Consider the following 24570-nt stretch of genomic DNA (forward strand, 5'->3'; position numbering starts at 1 on the left):
TAAGCGCTCTACCACTGAGCTAAATCCCCAGCCCCAGAGTCTGAGTTTTTTAATGCACGGGGCATGTGTTCACTTCTTGTGGCTGTGGTAAAGACCGGGTAGAAGCAGTTTACCAGTGGCAGTGAGTGCCTGTAGGGCAATGTGCCTGAGTTGAGAGTAGATGAGAGGAAGGAGCGTTCGTTTTGGCTTGGGAAGCCTGTCACATCGAGACAGTACATTAAGCAGGTGGTGAGGAAAGCCAGCTGTGCTACTGTGGCCAGGAAGAGGAGGAAAGCACTGGAATCCAATATTCCAGCAAGAACACACCCCAGTGACCTAAGCCTCCAGGCCCCACCCACAGCTCTACCCTTACTCAGCAATGCCACTACGGAGCTAGGAGCAAGTCTTTAGCATACTGCCTTGGAGAGACGTTTAGGATCTAAACCATAACAAGGTATTTCAAATGACACCAACTCAGGTCAACGAGGCCAGCACCAGCAGGAACAATTCTGCTGTGACCTAGCCTTGAGCTCACGTGGTTTAACCTGGATGCTAAGACAAGAGAAGGTACTTTTAAAAGGTAAAATAATAAACACACATAAAGCTGTCTAAGTGAGCAAGACCTGGAAGATACTCAAACGTGCAGAGAGGATAAATTTGCTCTCAGTATTATGTGAACTGGGTCTTTAAGAACTCCTTTTGAACTTGAAAGCAGAAAGACTTACATCCAACTTACGTCAGAGCTCAGGTAGCATTCACCATAAGCCACCGTCAATCAAGCAGCTGGAAGCTGAGTCTAAGCGGAAGCCCTGGCTGCTGTGTAAGTGTCTGGTGCAAGGATCGACACGGCCATTTGTAACAGAAAACAGGAAAAGGTTTTTAACACCTGGTAATTTTTCTCATTGTGTGTCCTGGAATTTTCTCTCTCCGACCAGTAAGTCTACTCTACCCACGTGTCTCCTCACAGTAACTGCAGTGAGCTATGGCTTCTTGGGTCATAAACCCGAAGCCACCTTTCACTACTTCGTTCTAACTCATCTGCGGTCTTATGCTAACTCCACATCCCCCAGCGTCCTAGGCTGAGCCACCAGCATCCTTCACTGGGCTGACAAGCCCAGCCAAACCACCTTCCACCGTTGCTTCAAGGCTCTGGAAGCCAGAGTGATGCTTTCAAAGTACAAATCTGACCCTGCCATCCTCCGCTAAAAGCCCCATGAGCTGTGCAGTCAGACCTCCGCCTGATTCTGATGCTCCGCCCCATTTCTGACCATTGCGGACAGACAGCCTTTTGCTGCAGGGCCTCCCCATGGCCCCGTGCTTTGACTGGGGTATTCTTCCTTCCCGATGCACCTTGGCTTTGTTGTTTGTATCCTCATCTGCTTACGTAGTCCAGTGTGGCTGGAACCCAGATTCCTTCCACTCCACTACCACAGTGGCAGGGAGCTCAGTGTGACTCACCTCCAATGTTCTAAGTTGCAAACTTGTGCCTCCCTAGGTCTTCTCTATTCAGCATTATTTCTCTCTACATAATGTATAACCTCTCGGAAGAATTACTTACTTTTTTAATGTTTCACTTTCTTACAAGAACGCAGACTACCCAAAGGAAGAAATCTGTTTATTCATTGCCGTTCCCAGTACCTAAAACACCTAATCAAGCATCTGATGGACGAAGGGCCATGCCGAGTGGCTGTGTGTGAAATGCATCTGAGCTGGGAGGTCTAGCTGGGAAGGCATGATGACGACGAAGCAGGATCAGGTGACGGCAAGTCCAGAACACACCACACAGGGCTGCTGGAACGGCACGCAATGGCCAGATGGCTTCTCTTAGAGTGACCTCCAGGGTGAGTTCAGATGTGTCTTTGGCACAGACAAAGACAATGCAAGTTCCCAAGTTTGTCCAAGTGCCTTTGTGCTCACCTTTACAAAGGCTGTGAGGGTTCATCTTAAGCATCCGTGTTCTGATACTTCTGAAAAACGTTTGCAAGATAAAAATATAAAAATAAAATATACAAAGTTCTTCATTAAAATAAGACCTTAATAAATCTGTTAAATCAGAACCAGGACAGAATTCCGACATGATAGGCTTGGGCCTCTTTTTTTTTTGGTTCTTTTTTTCAGAGCTGGAGACCGAACCCAGGGCCTTGCGCTTCCTAGGCAAGCGCTCTACCACTGAGCTAAATCCCCAACCCCAGGCTTGGGCCTTTTGAAGCAACCACATGACCACACCCCAGCCTCCTGACAGTGAGATGGTGAAGAAGCCCCTCCAACTACTTCTACTTCCGGGTTCCAAGTAGCTGAGAGCTGGCTCCACTCTATTTGCCCTTTTTGGCCTTGGCTGTTTTTTCCTTTCTTTTTTTCACGTGTTTAGGGATTTTATTTTTTCTCTTCTCTCTCTGGGCTTCCTTGACCATCTTTTTTCTTTCCTGTAAAAAGCAAATAACCCACCCCCAACAAAATTTCATTACTCAATGTATTCAAACTATTATTAGAACTAAATTAAAATTAATGTTAAGCAGATAAAAGTATATGTAGCATAAAAATAACAATGAAAGGTTGGCAAGTACAACTCTGCTTTGAGGCTCCCTGTACCTCATGTCTTTCCCATCTCCCTCCCTTCACATCCTTCCCTGCCTTCTCCCCTCTCTCAAAAGGGTCTCACTTTGTAGTCCAGACTATTCTTTTTTTTTTTTTTTTTTTTGTTCTTTTTTTTCGGAGCTGGGGACCGAACCCAGGGCCTTGCGCTTCCTAGGTAAGCGCTCTACCACTGAGCTAAATCCCCAGCCCCTAGTCCAGACTATTCTTAAACTCCTGAGGCTCAAATGATCTCTGCTCGCCTCAGGTTCCAAATGCCGGGGACCATGGTACCTGTCATTATATACAGGTAATCTTTCTTCCCCGACCCCTACCCAACTCCCATTCCAGCCCATCCACTACTGAGCTACACTCTGTCCCTTGAACTTTGTTGAAATTGCATATATTACACAATTTCAATACCCTTGTATATGTTATTTGATGTTTACAAGTTCCATGTTTTAAGAGAAATAACTGTTAGAAAGAAATGAATATTTGCTTCTGGTAGATGGACATAATGTGTCCTCTGTGACATTAAAGAAGCTTCTAATAGCAGCTAAGTCTCTAATTTACTCCGAAAGTAAAGTTTGCGTTTAGTTATGGAAGCTACAAGTAGAGGCACCATTGATGTTTGAGGGCCACCGCACTAAGAGGAGTAAGATCCTGGCTGACCTTTTTATCAACGTCAGGGTCAGCAGTATGGTTTTGGCATCCGGCTTGATCTCCCTGCTCTTCAGGGTCTGTGTCAGAGCACTCAGAGCTCCCAGCATCGTCTGAATCAAAACAAGTCTCTTCCTTAACTTCACTTTCTAGGAGCGCAGGGACCTTGAAATTATTATAGAACAATGTTACCTGAAGCCAAGTACTTATCTGTTGGTCAACAAATTAATGCCAGCATTTTACATCAGTATGTCAGATACTCTTTCAGGTTATGCACTGAAACATCAAAACAGAATCAGCATTAGGGAGAAAGATGGGTAACATCATTCACTCTGGTAGGACTCAAGAATATACACAAAGGGATTAGCAGGGGTGTTGGACCTTTTGATGCTGCCTTTTACAAATGTGCTGGGTTACACTCACAGCTACCGTGGCATGCACATCTCATTACCGGGGTTATACAGCTGGGTTACACTCACAGCTATCCTGGCATGCATGTCTCATTGCCGGGGTTATATGGCTGGCCTAAATTAACAACACGACTCTGCCACTTTAAGCAAGACAGATAATTGAGCTGGGATTTGTAAAGAATGAGAAATACATAGGTGGTAGTCATAGTAGTAATATCTATCTGGGTGACTTCACAACTGTTTGCCTGTGTACTACATTACTAGCAATAAGCTAATCTAACCAAAATGAACAGTCAATCAAGAGGAAGTTTCATTTTCTCTGAAATTAAGTTATTTAACTTTTTCCCTTCTTTTTCCATTTCCTTGTCTTACAGGTAAGTGAATGGGTCCTGGGAACAGAACTCAGGTCCTCTGGAAAAGCAGCAAGAGCTCTGGATGGCTGAGCCAGCCCTGACATGTTTCAAGACTGATTTTAAAAACTACTAAAAAGGTTTATGGCTATCATTAATTACTCCAGCATCAAAGACAACCAGGATTAATGACAAATATCTCACTTCTAACAGAAGAATTCAGAGACAGAATAAGTACGTGTCCAAATTTAATTCTAATACCACTTTACTGTAACTTTTATATCTTCAAACTCTTATAAACTTCAAAAAGAGTTTCCACGGGCTGGCAAGATGGCTCATCGGGTAGCCTGACAATCTAATTTGGATCCCAAAGACCCATGAGGTGGAGAGAGTCAACTCCCCAAAGATATCTTTTGATCACCACACATGCGCTGTGACACACTTGTGAGCACACACACAAATAAATGCAGGATTTACGGAATAAACTCCGTTATAAAGCACTAACAACATGTGCTGTCCATACCTTCTGGACTCCTGACAAATCTTTTTTCAGTCCTGTGACAGTCTGGTATAGAATCTTGAAAACAAAAGGAAAACAAATATAAGCATAATATATATAAAAGACAAGAACATGTATATACTGTACCATTAAGCATGGACTAAACAGTAATCCTATGACTCAGAATGCACTCACAGTCTACCACAGTAACACAGAGAGGAGCCTGCATTATTCTGGTATCCCAGGCGTCTCCACAGGCTCAACCATCAAACCCGAGAGTTTTCAGGTAAGCTCTGCAACCCCCAGATGACAGTGAACACTAACTTGGACTTCATTCAGTGAAATGGTACTCACTCCACAAACAGTCCTATTCTGTTCTCACCAACAGAGCTACATGGCAAAAGTTGTAGTTATTACTAACAGTGCTTCCAAGGGTTGGCAAGATGGCTTAGTGACTAAAAGTGCATGCTGCTCAGGCATGAGGATCAGAGTGGGGATCCCAGCTCCTACATTCAGTGGCTTAGACGCCTCCAAGGGCCCCAACACCCTTTTCTGGCCTGAGGACACACAAATGTATACATACAATCACACAGCAAATCTATAAATAATATTTTTTTAAAAAGTGCTTTTAGGCCAGAGAGCTAGCTCAACAGATGAAGGAACTTGTCATAAAACCTGACTATGATCTGCAGAAGACACATACAGTTGGAGACACGTGATCCCACAAAGCTGGCCTCTGGCCTTCCTACAGGCACCATGGCATGCATGCTCTAGCTGACACATGTCTAACACACATGGTAATATATTTTTCATACTTTTGTTTCATGCATGAAAATCTGGAAAACACTGCTTTGCTCTTTATATAAAAACTTATATAAACAACTAAATTTTGCTACATGGCTGCAAAGCCTAAAATATTACTTTCTGGTCCATTAACAATAATTTCCCTCCAAGGGAATTGGAGAGATGCACTGTGGCTAAGAACTTATTCTGCTCATGAAGAGGACCCAGTTTGGTTCCCAGCACCCATGCAGGGAAGCTTACAAATCCCTCTTAACTCCAGCTCCAAGTGACCCTAACACCTCTGGCTTTTAAGGACATTGGCATTCCCTCATGTGACATACCACCCCCCTAATTAAAAATGATAAAGATATTGTAAACATTCCTTCAAATATGTGTGAAAATGAAGCATAGCTTCATCAATCTACTACAACCATTTTTAATCCTAGACCTCACCTTTTTACTAACTATAGTTCTCCAGACACTACAGATACAGCACCCCTCTCTTACATCCAAGGAGCATTCCCTTTATGGCCAACAGGTATGGAAGCATGTCCACACAAAGGGAGCTGACACTCACTGGCACCAAGCCACTCACATTGTCCTGCTGAGTGTTCAAAGCCATGTCCTCTTCCTTTAACCTCATCATTATGTCCACATCTCTCTCATAATTCTTTACTTCATTTAAGGTTCTGGGAATATATGCTTGTTTGAACACCTAATAGAGGAAAGCAAAATTAAACCATTATTCCTGTACTCTTCCCATCCCCTCAGTACCCTTAGCTGTGTCAATCACGCAGGAACGTACTGTCACTGCCAACGCCGACTCTCACTCAACCTGTATACACACTGGTGTCGTGCCTGCCATGTGGTAAGCCAAAGGCAATTTGGTAAGCAACAATGAGATTTTACAACTGACCTAGGGAAGAAAGAGAGTGTATTCCCAATGACCCTTAGAGTAACACTCCTCCCATACATGCACATTTCAAAATGCATCTGAGGAAGGACAGGATGGAGTAACAGTTAGCAAGGACAGCCTGGCTGTGAGAAACTGAATACCCAGTATTCTCTCTGTGTAGAAATATCTCAACTCAGCTTCCACAAACTTCTAAGAATAAGCTACAATTAAAATAATAATAGATATAACAATAATAATAATAAGCTGATTGTGGACCTTAATGAAGATTTCTTGACTTCTTTAGACTAGTTTGATTTTAATTTTTAACCAAGTATTTAAAGTCTGTTATATTTACACAATCAGCACATAGGTCATTTAAAAATTCACACCTGCAAATGAATAGGCTTTTCCTTCTTGACTCACACCCCACTAGCTCTTTTAAAACTCTACCGGAACAACAGGCTAAAAGGTTGCTGAGTACAGCAATATAATTGAATAAAAACCAAGCTCATGCTTTACCAACAAAAACAAAACCATGATAAATCCTATAACAGGAGAATCAGTTGGAAATGATGGCACACATTCATAATTCTAACCGTCAGGCAGCCGAAGCAGAGTGAGTGCTTGTTTGAGGCCAACCTGTACCACATATCAAGTCCTAAGACGGCCTGGTTTATATGAAGACTCTGTCTCAAAACACACAACAGAACACCCCAGAGTTCCAAGCAAACCCACAAATGTTCCCCAAGGCTGTGAATACATAATAACCCCACCTCTTCATCCACATGATCTTGGCTAGTCTTTTCTTCCATGGTCCTCTGAGATGCTATTTCCATAGCCTTTGAAAGAAAAAAAATTTCCTTTACATTTACCCTAGAAGACACATTTTCTACTATGTAATTAGTTATTTTTTCTCATCTTTACAGGCCTCACATCTTCTATGGTGTAAGCTGGCTTTCTATCAAAGACCTGCCAGCCATTTTAAAAACTAAAATAAACCCTTCTAGTCTCAAGTCACCTTTGCTGCCTTCTTCAAAGTCTCCGTGGTGGAGCACTGCCCGGGATCTACAAATCCCACAACCCCAGCACCAGCATCACTCACACCCAACTCATGGCCAAGACAAGAAGAATGAACTTTTTAAACTTAATTTTAAACTACTAGCAGAAATCTTTCTCAGAAGAAAACTGAGACTCAAATCACCCACAAAGTCGCTTGAGTAACAGTAACTGGAAGGAGACAGAGGCTCCTTGACTTTACAGGGTTCTTGACTTTAAAATACAGGGAGGGCCAGCGAGGTGGCTCAATAGTTAAGGGCATAGACTGTTCTTCCAGAGGAACAGAGTTCAATTCCTAGTACCCACACATTGGAGAGCTCAGAACTGCCTGCTACACCAGCTCCAGGGAGATCCAATGCCTCTGGCGATACAAGCATCCACACACACACACACACACACACACACACACACACACACACACACACACACACACACATGCATGCACGTGCACATACCAATAGGTACACACAGTAAAGTAAAAATATCTTTCAGAAATAGAGAGGAAAGAACATTTATTTTCTGGTTTTTTTAAAGTATACTAATGGTTTAGAGATAAAAATACTTTGATAGTCAATACATGTATGGTGGTTTGAATGAAAATGGCTACCACAGACTCAAAGGAGTAGCATTATTTGAAAGGATTAGGACATGAGGCCTTGTTGGAGTAGGAGAGGCTTTGTTTAAGAAAGCCTGTCACTGAAGGTGTTGTTTTTAGGTTTCTGAAGCTCAAGGTAGGCCCAGTGGCTCACTCTCTCTTCCTGCTGCCCACTGATCCAATGCAGACCTCTCAGCTGCATCCCCAGCACCATGTCTGCCTGTGAGACTACATGTTTCCTGCCATGAAGATAATGGACTAAACCTCTGAACTGTAAGCCAACCTCAAATGTTTTCCTTTTTAAGTGTTGCTGTGGTCAAGATTTTTCTTCACAGCAATAAAAACCCTAATTAAGACAAGATGTAGTTGCCTAGTACATAATCAAGAGTTCATAATCTACCAAACACGGTGGTACACCATGACCCTGGCATTTCTGAGGCAGCAGCACGAGGAGCATAAGGTCAGGTGAGATGGGGCTACAAAGTAAGACTATCTGAAGGAGACAAAAACCCCCAGAGAGACAAATGAAACGAACAAACGGGCTGGAGGTGTGCTCAGGAGCAAAGAGTGTTGGCACAGCACTCGCTGAGCCCTTGCTTTAACCCACAAACTGCTGTGGGGCACAGTCATCATCTCAGAGCGCAGGAGAAACAGGCAGGAGAATCGCAAGTTCAAGTCCATCCTTGGCCATAGATAGAGTCTGAGGACGCCGGTGTATAAAAAACACTGTCTCAAAAAAAATTAGAGAGAAAACAATGCCCCTGAAACCACTGTTCCTCCTGAATCTCCTTGAGACAACTGTCTGACCTGAGTTTTAACATTTGCCAGACACAGCAAGATGAACAAGAACCAAGGGGGAAAGGCACTCCTGGGAAAGAGGACATATGAGAATCCCGACTCAGAAGTGACAAGACTAACAAAGACACAAATGGACTTCTGTTTGGGGACCAAAGGATACACTCAGACAACAACCACAGAAGCAGTACGCAGGCGTCTGTCTTGCAGGGAACCCTAGCTGTTCAGTTTCACCAGCCTTGAGCTGGGGTGTTTTCTTCTGCCTGTGGGATGTTTTTATTCCTCAGTTTGGTTCCCAGCACTCACTTCGGGTGGTTCCCAAGCATCTGTAACTCCAGCTCCAGGGATCCAGTAATGTCTGGCCTCCTTGGGCATCCACACGCACGCAGCATATAGTCACACAAACACACATTATGTACATATTAAAAAATTCATGATTTTACTTATTAGCAAGCAGTACCAAGAGCAGGCAGAGTGCAGAATGGTGGTTTCCAGGAGCTGGTAGGGGTTGGTAAACACAGGTTCAATATTTAATGATTAAAAAAATTCTGAAGATAGAAATCAGTGGTTTACACAATAATTTAAATGTATAACCTGCTTAGTACTTAAGATCATGCATGTTTTACCACACACATAACAGTTTTCTCACTAAACATGGAAGTTGGCAGTTGTCACGATTTCTCTATAATCTTGCCAGTTGAGTGAAGTCAAACCACCTGGCTCTACTGACTTCACTGTTTTCAATCTCACTGTGAAATAAGTGCTAAGAAGTTATTGAGATGAATATGACATTGGGCAACACTAATGACTGAACCCCTCGGACACGCCACACAAAGGCAAGTTATCCTTACTCCTCTCCTCAGTCCACCTTACCTTTTCCAAATAAGCATCTATGTTCTCAAGGGTGATGGAGGGATCCGTGACGAACTCGAAGAGCTCCTTCACAGTCATCACAGCAACAGCATGCTTGAAAAAGAAATCTGTCAGAAGGAACCATTAATGACAGCTCTATAAAGGGACTAGTGCCTACTCCAACTAAGGAATAGAGAACAACAACGTACCATCTTCTGCCAATGTCTTAGGTGGCACTGTACTGAGCAATTCAGTAACAAACCTTGTGTGTCAGCACTAGGGATCCAATGCATGGCCTTGCACGTGACTTTCCACACGAGAGACAAATGTAGCATTCCTATGCCGCATTCCATTCCCACTTCACGTGACAAGACCTTACCCCAGTGCTTCTCCACCTTCCTAATGCTGCGACCCTTTACTACAGTTCCTCATGCTGTGGTGACCCCCAATCATAACATTTTCATGGCTACTCCATAATTGTAATTTTGCTACTGTTATGAATCGTCATGTAAATAGCTGATATGCAGGATATCTGATGTGACCTCTTCAGGGGTTGGGACTCACAGGTTGAGAAACGCTGCCTTATCGCTTACATGCAAGCATAGATGTGGTCAGGAAATTCCACTTTCTACTCACCATTGACATTGGCACAGTCTTTTCTCAAGAACTCCAATGCATGTGGGTGGTCATGCTCCACAGACTGAGAAACATCAATGATATATACATCTCCACCATGGTACCTTGTGGGCAATAAGTACAGAAGTTCTCCATTACTACCATGCTCTCGGTTTTTAAAACATCTATTCTGAAGTCAGCTATGACGGTCAGTACATGCCGGCAGGATTTGCTGAAGGATGCAGAGGTTGGGGGGAGGATCAGGCCAGTATGGGCTACACATTTTTAGCTACGTAGAGTGGCACATTCCTTTAATCTCAGCATTTGGGAAACAGAGGCAGGTGGATCTTGGTGAGTTCAAGGCCAGCCTGATCTACAAAGTGAGTTCCAGTAAAACCAAGCTACGAACAAAGACCCTGTCTCAAAAGAAATCAAAACAACAAAAATCTATTGTTCTTTATTTTGGATAGATTCTCTATAGCACAGGCTAGCTTCAAACTCTTCTTACTGCTGCTTCCTAAGTGTTGAGATTATAGTCATATAATTATGTAGTCATGTACCACAATACCTATTAAAAAAAATCCATCTTAAGTAATTCATAAATGACTACAGCAGGTGAAAAAGGATCCTGACTAAAAGCTGAAAAACAGAAAATTTCAAAGCCTATTTATTAGATCAACTAAAAATGCTTCCCTTCCTGACACCTTGTGCATGGGACGGAGTCCATAGCATCACACACACAGAGTGTAGACAACTGCTCTATCAATCAAGCTACACTCTCAGTCCTCACAGTGGTCTATTCTGTAAGGTCATTGAAGGCAGTGACCATTTCTTAACTCTTACCAGGGAAGCAGACACAATACAGTATAGTATGACTTTGTGGATTAGGATTTTCTTGTACTGAAGTACAAGATAACTATGGGACGTTTCCAGGAAACAAACCCACTCACAGCATGTTGAATTCACTGAGATCTGCATGGACAAGTCTGGCATCCTGATACATTTTCCTCATGTACTGAATGACCTGCAGGTACAGCTCCCGTGCCTTGGATTCTGACAACTGGACATTTTTCAAAAGTGGTGCAGGCCTGGAGTGAAAAGGGAATGAAGACAAACTCATCATGATCAAGTTTTCTTGCCTTGTACCACAGTGCACACACCTCTCTTCTATAACTCATGTGAACCGACAGGGAATGATGAACGCCATTCCAAAATGCTGACAAGTTACAGGTGCTTTCCCAGACTTAACAGACATCCCTCAAAAGCGCAGCTACAGTTGTTATTCTGAAGCACCGTGAAACTTCACACTGGTGAATCACAGCAGTCATGCACTAACACATCAGGGAATCACGAAAGGGAAGACGGGAAAGAATTCCTAGTACACGGCTCACAGGACTTAAGATAGTTTCAGCATGAATCCTTCGACGTTCCACATACTTACATGTCATCCTTGCCAATGAAGCTCATGAGGAGAACATGACTTCTTAGCCTGATTGGTTCTGGGCATGGTATGTTTGCTGTTCTTAACCTGTGATGTAGATAAAGGACAACTGGACAGTCAAAAGACGGAAACAAGTTAGAGCAGTTATAGACCAGGAGCTGAAGTCTACTGTTAGGAAAGAGCACTAGGTCTTGAACGACTGCTATTTCATAAACAGTCCTTTTAAATGTCACCATCATGTGGCATCAAAACACCGAGAAGCACACTATTAACACCTAGTCTACTTCTAGAGGTGTTAAACTCTGAAGAGAAAGTATGCCTCAAGACTGATGAGACAGCAGCTATGTCCACAATTAATTATCTTCTGAGTTTACTAATGTAAAATGTAAGATAAATCATGCACACACCCAGTGGCCAGTTGCATACAGGAATATCTCCAAATAAACGGTGCTGGCTCAGCAAACTGTAACTACAGATAACAGGTAAGAAGTTAAAGTCGGGGCTGGGGATTTAGCTCAGTGGTAGAGCGCTTGCCTAGGAAGCGCAAGGCCCTGGGTTCGGTCCCCAGCTCCGGAAAAAAAAAAAAAAAAAAAAAGAACAACAACAACAACAAAAAAAAAAAGAAGTTAAAGTCACTGCAAAAGGAAAAGGAAAAAGCCACAAACTCCAAGAAAACTAGCTAAGTGTCCTTTCTTTACAGCAGCTGCAGAAAAATGGCTGTATGAACGTACCCTACACTTGACTGAGTAAGAAAAGCAAGTAATTAGCCAGAGCTTAGAGCCTGACAACATTTATCTAAAACCCTGGTTCGCCTGTGTTGTTGTTTTTGCTTGGTCCGTTGTTTTTTGTTTGTTTATTTTTGAGCCAGGGTTTCTCTGCGTAGCTCTGGCTGTCGTGGAACTCACTCTGTGACCAGACTGGCCTTGAACTCAGAGATCTACCTGCAATGCCTCCCAAGGTATAAGCTACCCCTGCCCAGCCCTCCTGTAATGACAGTATTGCCATCACTGTCACCATCTTATAATTCTATAAAAAGCCTTATCTCAAAGCAAATTCCACATGCTTCCACATGGCTTCAGGCTCTTCAGAATAGCAAAACTGGTCTACATAGCTTAACACAGTAACAGAGCTACATGGTCTAATAGGTCCCCTCTGCTTGGGAGGGCAGGGCACAGATCCCCAGACAGACCCCAGACAGACAGAGTTAAGCATGTGCACGACAACCCCTCACACACACCACCAGTCACCTGGACAAATTCCTCATCTCCTTCTCTGCCCACGTCTTCACCATTTTTCTAGGGTTTCCTTTGCAATAGCCACGGCGGAACCTGGAGCAGGCAAACGTATGTTAATCCCTGCACCGCATTACTTTAGCTATGGGGGGAAAGGGATTCAAGAACCTGGGCTTACCTGAACTCCCCAGTCACATACTTATCACGATCTTTGAACATCAAAATAGAAGTTTTGTATATTTTGATTGCTCTGCTCTCTCCACTGGGTGTGCTAGCATAGTATACATTAGCCTATTTTAAGCAAAAACAAAGAAAATGAAACGTGTTAAATAACTAGCGTCAGTGATTCTAGCCTCAGAAGTAAACTGAAGCAACTACGTGACAGCCTTCTCTTGAAGGTGTGAATTAAAATAGGAAACACTGTGTTCCAATAAATATACCTCCAGCATAGACTCATACGCCACCCTGTGACACGCCACCAGAGTGCTCTCATGAGACCATATCACATACAGTGATGTCATAGCAGTCTTAGGTTTCTAGTACACAAAACTGCTGAGTGACTCATTTCTCTGAACACAGCCTATTTTACAAGAGGCACACTAGATATAACTTCCACAGAATGGGAGTCGCTACTTGTGATGGTTTGAATGACAAATGCCTTCCATAGGCACATGGATTTGAACTCCTGGGCCCCAGTGGGTGGGCCTATGTTTGGGAGTTTATGGAACTTTGAGAGGTATAGCTTTGCTGGAGAAGGCAGGCCTGGGAATTAACAGCCTGGCCTACTTCTGCTTCACTGTCTCGGCTTCCTGCTTCCTGCTTGCATGCTTCCTCCTGACCATCATGGACCCTAACTCTCTCGACCCTAAGCTAAAATAAATGTCCTTCCTTAAGCTGTTCTTGGTTATGTATTTTATCACAGCCAGGGAAGAGTAACAACAAATTGGCTTTCTTTTGAAAGTCACGCTTAGCCTTTAAACATAGCACATAGGAGGCATAGGATCTCTGAGTTCAAGACCAGCCTGGTCTATAGAGTGAATTCCAGGGTCCCAGCACAGCCAGGGCTACACAGACAAACCCTGTCTAAAGAAAAAAAAGTCACTTATTTTTCTAGGCTTACAAGTACAGAAACAAGAAAGGCTGGCTAAAATAAATGAGTCAGGCTGGAGAGATGGCTCACTGGTTATGAGCACTGACTGCTTTTCCAGAGGTCCTGAGTTCAATTCCCAGCAACCGATGGTGGCTCACAACCATCTGTAATGAGATCAGATGCCCTATTCTGGTGTGTCTGAAGACAGTGACAATGTACTCAAGTAAATAAAATGAGTAAGTCTTTAAAAAAAAAAAAGAAGAAAGAAAAGAAATGAGTCAATAAACCTCATTCATTAATAGTAATTTTAAATTGGGACTCAGGACCATAGTAATCTGAAAATCTAAGGTCGCTGCTCAACAAACAAGACTGAGCGACACAATAAAGCAACCACACTGAGTTACACACACAATGTCTTATCAACTGACTACCAAGCAAGGTAATGTCTAGAACACTGTTAATAAACTATCTGGTATACATAGCGTTTTTTCCTTTGTGTAGTCCTGGCTGCCCTAGAACTTGCTTTGTAGATCAGGCTAGCCTCAAACTCACAGACAGCTGACCGCCTGGCCTCTGAGTGCTGCAATTAAATGTGTGCGTCACCACAGCCAGCTTTCTTTAATCTTTGACAGGGTTTCTACAAGTTGCTCTAGTTGGCCTAGAATTTGCAATATAGACCATGCTGGCTGGCCTGTAACTCCCAGAGATCTACCTGATTCTGCCTCCCACGTAATGGGATTAAGTGTACGCCACAAGGCTTGGCTTTCTTTTCTTTTTAAAGGCACTAATTATGAAGAGCCCTAGTTTTCCTGGGTATTTAAGACAAAGACACTAATAGGAAAATACTATCATCCCAACAAAAGCTCACTTCTTTTCCAGTACTGATGCAGCCATGTATCTCTGATATGTGCTCTTTATGCAACAACTTGAATAAAATCATCCTTGTTCTGGGATCCAAAACCTAAAAAAAAAAAGTTTAAAAAGTACAATCATGAAAACAAATCACACAAAATAAATTAAGCACACACACACACACACACACACACACACACACACACACACACACACACACACCAAGAGTAATCAAGATGGCTCAGTGAATCAAAGTGCTTGCCACCAGGCTCATAACCCAAGTCTGATGGCCCAGAACCCACCCACATAAAGGTGTCCTGTGACTTTCACAGGCCCTACCTTCCCCATCATGCACACACAGTTTAGTTTACGTTCTGCTGCTGTGATAAACACTGAACAAAACTGGGGGGGGGGGGGGTGTAATCTTACTCTTACAGAAGATAGTACACGGCCAAGGGAAGTTGGGACAGAAGTAGGAGGCAGGGACTGAGGCAGAAACCACGGAGGAAAGCTGCTGACTGGCCTGCTCTCTAAGCGTGCTCAACTTGCTTCCTCATACAACCTGGGACGCCCAGTTCATTCTCGTACTACCCAGGTTCAGGGTGGCATCACCCCACAGCGCTAGCACACAAACGTGCCTACAAAGCCAGTCTGATGGGGGCAATCCCTCACTGAAAGGTCCCTTTTTGCAGGTGCCTCTAGTCTGTAGTAAGTAGACAAAAAGAAAAAGCCCACCCCATATAACCTAAAACAAGCTAACATTATAATTAACCACTTTTGTGTGCAATGATTCAATCGCACAAACTAGTTCTCTACTGCGGGTCAGCTTCTACTCCCTTGGAGTGAAACACAGAGGTGCTATTGGTCACAAGGTTACAATTTCTAAGTGTGGAACTGTACACATACATATGGGTAGAGGACAGCCCAGACAGGCAGCAGTAATAATAATCTAAACCTCTTTTTTTTTTTTTAATCCTTTTCTTCACATCAAAATCTAGATCAGGTGAAATACACCTTTAATACTAGCTCTCAGGAGGCAAGAGGCAGGCATATCTGTGTGAGTTTGAGGCCCTCCTGATCTACACAGCAAGTTCCAGGCCAGTTGCCCACCAGAAATTACCCCCTCCAAAGAATAAAGCACAAGTCATTTCCAAACAAAGAGGTCTCTAGTCAGAAGTCTGAAGGCATCACCCTTTGTCCTTTCCTTCATCCACACAGGCCCCAGAGTCACGGCAGCTACCTAACCTGCTGAATGGCAGACAGTGGACCTAATTAACAGGAAAGAGAATAAATTCCTACACACCCTGCCTGAGAAAGATTTTCGTCTAATAGTCTCTGTCCTCCAAACTTCCCAGAAGGGAGAAGCACCGAACGGCAGCTTCAGAGGTTCGGGAAGGGATCCGGCGCTACCTTACCTACTGGTGGTCACTTCACACACCCAAGTGCCCACCACTGAGCTCGAAACAGTGACTGCTCAGGAGCACAATTCAAAGAGAAAAGCAATGCTAATGTTAAGCAAGACGGGCAGCACTCCAAGCATACCTGTTCTACAGTTGCTCTGTCGGCCTTGTCTTTAATGCGATACCTAAGTGGAACAAAAGAGTTTAGCAGACACATCCAAAACTCAGTGAGAAGCCAGAATCAGTTGTCTACATGTACACAATTTGGTGAGAATTCTCAAGAAGTTTTTCATAAGATAGAATTTGATATAGACTTTCCACTCAGTTAAACTCCATTTCTCTGAGCATGCATGTCAAGTCTCTTTAGCAGGCATGCCCAATCTTTTGTTATTTCTTTTCATTTTAGTTTTTAATCTTTTTCATTTATTATGAAGAGCAGGTAAGGACATGCCACCCTGTGTGTGACGGTCAGAAGACAACTTTTGGAAGGTGGTTCTATCCTTTCACCACCAGGGATCAAACCCTGGTTGTAAGCTGCAAGACAAACACTTACTGCCCCTCTCACTACCCTCTCCCAAAGCAACCCTTTTGGTTTTCCACAGGACACACATAGAAATGCATATATAAATATATAGCTGTGCATATATAATGTTATATATGTAATACATATTTCACACATGCATACAGAAGGCACAGAATGTGGAAGTCTTCCCACATCCTGAGGCATTAAATAAGAGAGCAGCTGGAGTACAGTGACAAGGGAAGTGTGGAGTGTCTGTGCTGTCCTTTAATGATCCTACTATGTGTAAGGCTGCATTTTTAGAGCTTTATCTCAAAATAATCTCCAAATGCAGACTCTCGATTTGCCTCAGCTCATCCACTAACTTGAACTAACATAGGCTCAAATACAAGAAGTCAGACAGACAGGTCAGTGAAATTCTGAGTGGCCAAAGTATCTCTCAGAAAGCAGTTATCTCTGTGGATGCAGTAACAAACCAGAGAAAACGGATTCTAATGTTCGGTTCTGACACTGCTAGTGGATTAATGTTATTTTCTACACTGCAACGATCATCCCAGTTATTATCACACAAGAGAAGTCAGCCAGCCAGTCAACTGGAATCCACAAACACTCATCCTGATGAAAACACATTCATGAACCTCACAAGTGTGTACCGTTACTACTTAAGACTCATTTACTACCTTGATTTGCAAAGCTATAGCACACACTAAGCTAATAAACAAAAGCACATTAACATCCCTTGAAGAACAAGTACACAGCCCAGTCAAGAAATTAGTCTCTACCAACTTTATACTGGAACATTACTTACGATTCTGCTTCTTTTTGTCTCAATTTTACGGTGACTTTATTTATGACAGAATCAGTAACATTCAGCTTACCTAAAAAGACAAAACACACTAATAGTCACCTCTACTTTTCTATACATTTTCTTTTTTTTTTCCTTTTTTTCTTTTTTTTTCTTTTTTTCAGAGCTGGGGACCGAACTCAGGGCCTTGTGCTTGCTAGGCAAGCGCTCTACCACTGCGCTAAATCCCCAACCCCTTATACATTTTCTTAATAGAATTAGAATATACTTTGCTTATGAGGTAAGCAGAAAGTTAACTTATTTCTACAGTGTGCTTCTCAGCACTATAGTGTGCTTTTTGAACCAGAATTCTAAAATTGTAGATATAGACAATACTCAGAAACACTGGATCTTCACAGTAAATCTCAGATACTTAACATATTATAGAATACAGATAACACAACTGTCTGAATTCAAAGTTTAATTCTTTAAGCTTCAGTTTCTTTTCACATTATATAAACATCATGATGAGTAGGAAATACTTATATACATTAATTTGATATTTATGGAGTATACATGAGACACTGGTAGGTTTGCAGAATCAAAATGGTACAAACAGAAAACCATGGCGTTGCATTCTTAAAGCCCTAGTTCAATCGAGGGCTGGCCTTCAACTAAACCATCAACACCACCTAACTAAACAAAATAGCATTTTTAGGCTGTTCTAATACAAAAGGTAATGCAGAACCGAGAAGAACTGGGGTGAGTACATGAAACTGCATATTCTCACAACAGATAAAAGGTGAACTATGTAACTTGAAGTCACTAATAGTTACCCTTCTTCATTCTATCTAGAGTCACTCATTGATGATCACTGAGTTAACTACATTCACTTCTTCAGCCAACAAAAATGCCCAACATTTGGAAGAATTTCTTCACAGCTCAGTTAATCAATATATTTTTTAAAACTTACTTAGGGGCTGGAGAGATGGCTCTGTGGTTAAGAGCACTGACTGCTCTTCCAGGGGACCTGAGTTCAAATCCCAGCAACCACATGGTGGCTCACAACCATCTGTAGTGGGCTCTGATGACCTCTCTGGTGTGTCTGAAGACAGCTACAGTGTACTCACATACATAAAATAAATCTTTAAAAAAAAAAAAAAACTTACTTAGATTGATCTTATTTTCAAATTTTCGCAAAGACTTGTCAATTGGAGTAGACATTTTGGCTGAATTGTAGTTAGAAGTCTGTCGATTTGCCTACAAGAAATTAGTTTAAAATATGATTAATTGTAAATTCAAGCTTAAGGTTCATAAGTACGTTTCTTTCTCCCTTAGTTATTTTTTATTATGTTTTGGGGAAGGGGACACCACACATATGGAGGTCAGAGAACAATTTATAAAGCTGATTTTCTCTTTGTGCACTGATGGTCCCAGGAACTGAACTCAGGTTGTCAGGCTTGACACCAACTGCATTTACCTGCAGAACCACCTTCCTGCTCCAGTTCAGCTAGTTATTACAGCATCATTACATACAGGAGCACACTGAAAAGAAACAAACCTTTAAAGACTTTCTTTTAAGGTCCTCAGAGCTAGAGAGATGGCTCAGCAGTTAAGGACACTGGCTGCCCTTCTAGAAGAACTGGGTTTGCTCCCCAGCACCTGCATGGTAGCTCTGTAAGTCCAATCCCGGGGGATCCAAAACCTTCCTTTAATCTCCTTGGGCATTTCAAGAACTGAATGCACACGGTGCACGGACACATATGCAGGAAAACACCCACACATGTAAAAAAGTAAATAAAATAGAAAAAAAGGCATTTCAAAGAGAAGGCTAAGGTGACTAGCCACAGAACACAGTCCACATGCTTTCTTCTCTTCAATGTACCTTTTGTTATTCATGAATAATATCTGACTTGGATTTTTCAAACTTTAATTAGCCTATACATTGATACTTGAGTACTCACTTACCTTCAAGGTGTTTAGTAAAGAGCTACGGCTAACATTAAATTCATTTTTTCAAATTTATTTGTATTTATTTTATGTATGTGAGTACACTGTAGCTAGCTTCAGACACACCAGAAGAGGGCATCTGGCCCCATTACAGATGGTTGTGAGCCACCATGTGGTTGCTGGGAATTGAACTCAGGACCTCTAGAAGAGCAGTCAGAGCTCTTAACTGCTAAGCCATCTCTTCAACCCTCAAATTCATTCTTAAACTTGTATTTTCAGCCTGTCACTTCAAGAAAGGGAATGGGGTAAGGTAAGTATGAGGTTCAGCACTTACACAGGTGTTCTGTGAACCTTACCTAATACCAAAGAGAAGCAAAAGCAATATCTAAAACTCATAGAGAATGCAAACAGATTTAAAGAGAGGCTCTCAGCCTGGAACTGGTACATGCTTTTAACACAGAGAAACCCTGTCAGGGGTGAGGGGAGGGATTAAAAATGGTACTCAACAATTGTTGATTCTCTTTTTGTATCTCAGCATGGAACTCTGAGGCTTGGTTGTCTTATCTGTAAAGACCTTTAAAAGATTTTCTACTAAATTTATCATAAACTTTTTTTAGAACCAGTTATCTCACTTTATTTGTGTGATTGTTTTGAATGCATGAATGAATGTATGTGTACCACATGGTGTCTGTGCCCATAGATGCCATAAGAGAGCAATGGGTCCTGTGTACCTGGAGTTACAGATGATTGTGAGCTGCCATGCAGATGCTGGGAATTGAACCCAGGTCCTTAGCAAGAGGAACACACACTCAAACCCACTGAGCTATCTCCTCAGGCACTTTAACTTTTAAAATAACTTTCGGCTTTGGGATACAGATCAGTAGTACTGTGCTTGCCTAGTATGTAAAGGTGCTGGGTTTGATTCCTAGCACCACAATAAGTAAAAATCGGACCATGGCAGACTGACTGATTTGACTTTTGTAATGCTGGGATCCATGGTAGGCAAGTGCTCCAAAAATGCGCTGCTTTCCCCAATGAAACAATTCAATTACTATAATCACCAGCAACAGTTAGCAGCGAGCACTAGCTATGCATACATCGTAACATAATCTACGCTGAATTAATCCAAAGTCCCACCAGTGAATCAGTGTAGGAGTTAGCAAAACTTACTTTATATTCCAGGCTGGCCTTGAACTTGTGATCCTTCTACCTCTTCTCCACAGGTAGCTGGGGCTACAGAACTGTACCATCAGCCCAGCTACACTTCTCTAGTTACCAATGAGTTTCAGTGTTTTTCTTCCTGCTGTGCTGGGGAGCCAGCCATAGACCCCAGAATCTTTTATACATGCGAGGCAAATGCTTTACAGTTGAGCTACGTTCCCAGCCCTTTCTGTTCTGTAAATGGTCTGCAGTTAATAGCTCAGTCGTGGCCTTTCCTCTGTATATTCATCCTATGACACTTCGGTAGCTATTAACACTTACTGATCATTGAATGGATCCATATAAAAGAAATTACAAGAGACAAGGAAAGTCAGTAAAAGCTGGGGCTCTAAGATGATATACCCTACAGAGCCACAAAGTGTTTTTAAAAACTCCACGGGCTGGGAAGATGGCTCAGCCCATAAATTATTGTCCCTCAAGCCTGAGGACCTAGTTCAGCCCTCAGCACCCACACAAAAAGGCAGACTCAGTGGTGAACATCCACAACCCCAGCACTGAGGCAGCTGAGAGAGGAGGGTCTCTGGAAGTCATGAGCCCATGGCCAGCTAAACTGTGAGCTCTGGGCTCAATGAGACATCTCAAAAGATAAGGTGGAGAGGCTGGAGACAGCTCAGAGATATTAGGACTGGAATTGGATCCCACCATACACATAAGAACCTGTTTGGATGTCGTGGATCCCCAAAATATCTGTAACTCCAGTTCCAAGGGACTTGCCTTCCCCACATGCACACAGGCATGTGCACATGTGTATACATGCACGCACACAGATCATATAAGCAGATAACAGATTCACAGAATTCCTTACCCACCTGATGGTTACTGCTGCCATTCCAGGTCCAACCCTTGGTGAGTTTTCCAGTCGAGTCGTCCAAGTACCAGTCACTGTCATAATCATAGCTGTCTTCCTCCTCAATCTCATCTTCGCCCTTCACCTCTGCTGCATCATTCTGAAGGTTTTTAAGTAGAATGTCGTCTTTTGCTTGGATTGACTGCACTTCTTTGTCTTCACTAGGAATAAGAATGTTCTGGCATGTTTACCCATCCTCTAGAGGGAAAAGCACACACATACATACACACCTAAAGATTCCCTTACATTTCCCAACCGGCTCCATCTTCTGTCTCCCCATCAGCAGCAATGTTTCTTCCTCTACGTCCTCGTACTAGTCCTGGGTGGTGTTGGCTTGGCTTTTGCCTTAAGTCAAGCTAGAATTTACATTGTCACCTTGGGTAAATGAACTGGCCCTGATCGGTAAACGAGACCAGATCATACATACTTTAGCGGTGTGTGTGTGTGTGTGTGTGTGTGTGTGTGTGTGTGTGAACTTGCCTTTCCTTGAACTCTCTGTAATACCAGGAGCTGTAACAAGACACTCCTGAGACGCAGTAATTCCATATCACCTTTAGTTACATAGGGAAGCAATGAAGGAGAGAGGCTCAACACTAAGTGAAGTAGGCCAAGTATAGGACAAGAGAAGAGGTCCAGAGTAACAAAAGGACAACCAGAGGGGAAGAGGCTCACAAGACAATGCAGACCCTGTTGCTACTGGATCTTTTTCAAGAAGCTAAAACTGGATGTTTATGTAAGTTTTTTTCAAATAATTGCCAGGTTCAATGTTTTTTAAACATGGTGCATTACAAACAAAACACAGTTATCACCAAATTCAATAAAATTCAATTCGGTGTTGCCAGCTTTGATCTTTCATGCAAAAAACAGGCCAGGAACCACGTAAAACAACTAATAATAGTGCTACTTAAAAAGACATAATGCCTGGTTCAGCAGCGCACAATACAACAGGAGCAATACCACCATTAGCATGAGCCCCCGGACAAGGACAACACACAAATCAAGTAGTTAGGTGGTATCCCATTCCTATTTTTAAAGACGGGGTCTCACTATGTAGCCACAGCTGGCCTGGAACTTGCTATATAGACCAGGATTGGATGTAGAAATTTACCTGCCTCTGCCTCCCAAGTGCTGAGATTAAACATGTGTGTCCCTCACCTGACCTATGAGCCATTTTTTTCCTCTCCTAGTTCTGAGGAACCAGAGCCTTGCTCTTTCTAGGCAAGCACTCTACCATAGAACTAATCCCTAGCACCTCACCACCCCACCCACGCCCCCTACCCCCAGCTCCCCCTTACCCTCACCCCCATTCTTTTGTTTTGTTTGGGACAGAGTCTCACTGTTGGGTCTGGCTGCCCTGGAAGGCGCTATGTAGCTAGGGCTGACCTTGAAAGCAGATGCTCCTGCCTCTAGAGTGCTGGGATTAAAGGCCTTAGGCCTCCTCTGTGGATCCCTCTTTATCTTAAATAAATAAATTCAGCTGTAATACAGCTCACTGGGCTTTAAATGCCCATGGGCATGAGTAGGAAGCAGAGGGATAATCATTTAATAACTGCAATCTACTAGAACTTTGTAAGAATCCATAAATCACTCCAGTTTCCAATCTAACAATCCAGACATGTATGTTAAAGGCACGATTATGCGAAGATCCTAGTGCCCTCAGTCTGAACTAGTCAATCCTGTGCAATGACAAGGTCATGTGCTGACAGCACCGCCAGCCTCTACCCACCTACCAGGTACCACTAGTATACCCCAACCTCAACCCAGGTGTGACATATAAAATGTCTCTGGTGGGCTGGAGAGAGGGCTCAGCGGTTAAGAGCACTGACTGCTCTTCCAGAGGTCCTGAGTTCAAATCTCAGCAACCACACGGTGGCTCACAACCATCTGTAATGGGACCTGATACCCTCTTCTGGTATGTCTGAAGACGGCTACAGTGTAGTCACATACATTAAATAAATAAATTTTTTTTAAAAAGGTAATCACCAATATTTCCCTAACACTAGATTTGACACATAGAGTGGTCAGTATGTATTTATCAAAACTGCTCACAATTGATGACTAAAATCTACGTGATATAAGGTACACAAAAATCTCTTTATTGTTTCAAAATGACTATGTGTGATTTTCTTTTTAGCGGGAAGTTTTCTGTCACTGCTTTCTTGAGACCCCACATCCAATTTCACCACAAAACCTCAACCCTGCTAGCACCTCGAAGTCGTTCTATGATCGTAGTTCTAGGAGCCATCATGTTTGAACCTGGTTATTTATTTATTTATTTTTTTACTGGTCTCTGCTCCACTCCTTCTCTCCAAGAACATCTTCTACGTGAATCACCAGTACCTTTAATTCATAAATCAAATGATGCCTGGTCGCTGCTAAAAGCCTATAAGACCTGAACAGTATCTTAACTCCTCACAGCCACTTTTAAGTCTCTACCTGGCTGGTCTCCCTTTTTGCCTCAATTCTCTCGGCTACGCTGTAGGCGCTGGCCTCTTGGTCTGCCCTCCTTTCCAAATAGACAGTAGAGACTTGATTTGTCTTGTTCATCATCACTATCGCCCGCGGAGGTAAAACTTTGCTGACTGTAAGTGGAACCCTGTATGTAAGGAAAAAAAAAAAAAAAGAGCCTGACGTTTCTCAGTTGTCCCCAACTCTTGAGTCTCTGATAAACATTCTGGGAACTACTGGAAGGTAGCGTTCACGAACTGCCCAGTTATGAGGACAGACCCCGAGAAAAACCCAAACCTGTCAGGTGTCAGCTCCCCGGACCGAATGCGGAGCTGGCGGAATCTGAGGAGGAAGGTGTCATCTCCGGCCGCCTACCTGTCTGAGGAATCCGCGTCGTCAAATTGCCCGGGGACCACCGTGGCCATCCTATCCAGACTGCAGTCCATGACTAGTGGGGTAAGCCCTCGGAGCCCCGCAGGCCGCGAGTGGAAGAGACGACTTTCCACCTAGAGAACCCAACCGCGTCTCCGAGATCCCGGCCTCTCAAATCCCTAGGCAACCCCCAGGCCCAAAGCAAGGACCAGGGGCCACGAGGTGCCAGGATGCCGGGTTTCAGCAAAGGCGGCCACCGACAGGCCGGAAGTTTGCAACCAGAAGTACCTCTCCATGCCCTAGTGCCCTCAGGGAACATGCGCGTTACGGTGGCCGGGAAAGACCAATCCGCG

At 43.1% G+C, this 24570-nt stretch overlaps 1 protein-coding gene across 3 annotated transcripts; it reads right to left on the reverse strand.

Annotated features, from left to right (window-relative positions):
- Positions 1-1579: 1579 nt before the first annotated feature.
- Riok1 (RIO kinase 1) lies at positions 1580-24472 on the reverse strand. 3 transcript variants are annotated; one of them, XM_039095480.2, is made up of 18 exons: positions 24221-24357; positions 23834-23993; positions 21360-21558; positions 18549-18639; positions 17404-17473; positions 16218-16260; positions 14692-14784; positions 12912-13024; positions 12749-12829; positions 11502-11588; positions 11011-11148; positions 10082-10185; positions 9467-9573; positions 6921-6986; positions 5848-5967; positions 4494-4547; positions 3223-3375; positions 1580-2402 (listed from the first exon to the last, which is right to left on the reverse strand). In XM_039095480.2, exons 4-18 carry the CDS (start codon positions 18601-18603, stop codon positions 2292-2294), a joined length of 1395 nt encoding a protein of 464 aa, XP_038951408.1. In that variant the 5' UTR covers positions 18604-18639; positions 21360-21558; positions 23834-23993; positions 24221-24357; the 3' UTR covers positions 1580-2291. The 3 variants fall into 3 exon arrangements, with proteins under 3 accessions (XP_038951408.1, XP_006253851.1, NP_001093981.1); XM_006253789.5 differs by lacking the exon at positions 23834-23993 and having other exon boundaries at positions 21360-21595; positions 24221-24360; NM_001100511.1 differs by lacking the exon at positions 23834-23993 and having other exon boundaries at positions 2089-2402; positions 24221-24472.
- Between the last annotated feature and the right edge of the window lie 98 nt (positions 24473-24570).

The sequence above is a fragment of the Rattus norvegicus genome, chromosome 17 (assembly GCF_036323735.1).
Source record: "Rattus norvegicus strain BN/NHsdMcwi chromosome 17, GRCr8, whole genome shotgun sequence".
Lineage (NCBI taxonomy): Eukaryota > Metazoa > Chordata > Mammalia > Rodentia > Muridae > Rattus > Rattus norvegicus.

Excerpts from the sequence above, each read along its gene's own strand:
- Riok1 (NM_001100511.1), bottom strand. The coding sequence starts at position 24,291 with ATGGACTGCAGTCTGGATAGGATGGCCACGGTGGTCCCCGGGCAATTT. Across the intron at positions 13,025-14,691 it reads GCATCAGTACTGGAAAAGAA|GCTAATGTATACTATGCTAG; the intron begins GTGAGCTTTTGT and ends TGCTTAAAATAG. Across the intron at positions 4,548-5,847 it reads TGAACACTCAGCAGGACAAT|ATTCTATACCAGACTGTCAC; the intron begins GTGAGTGGCTTG and ends TTTGTTTTCAAG.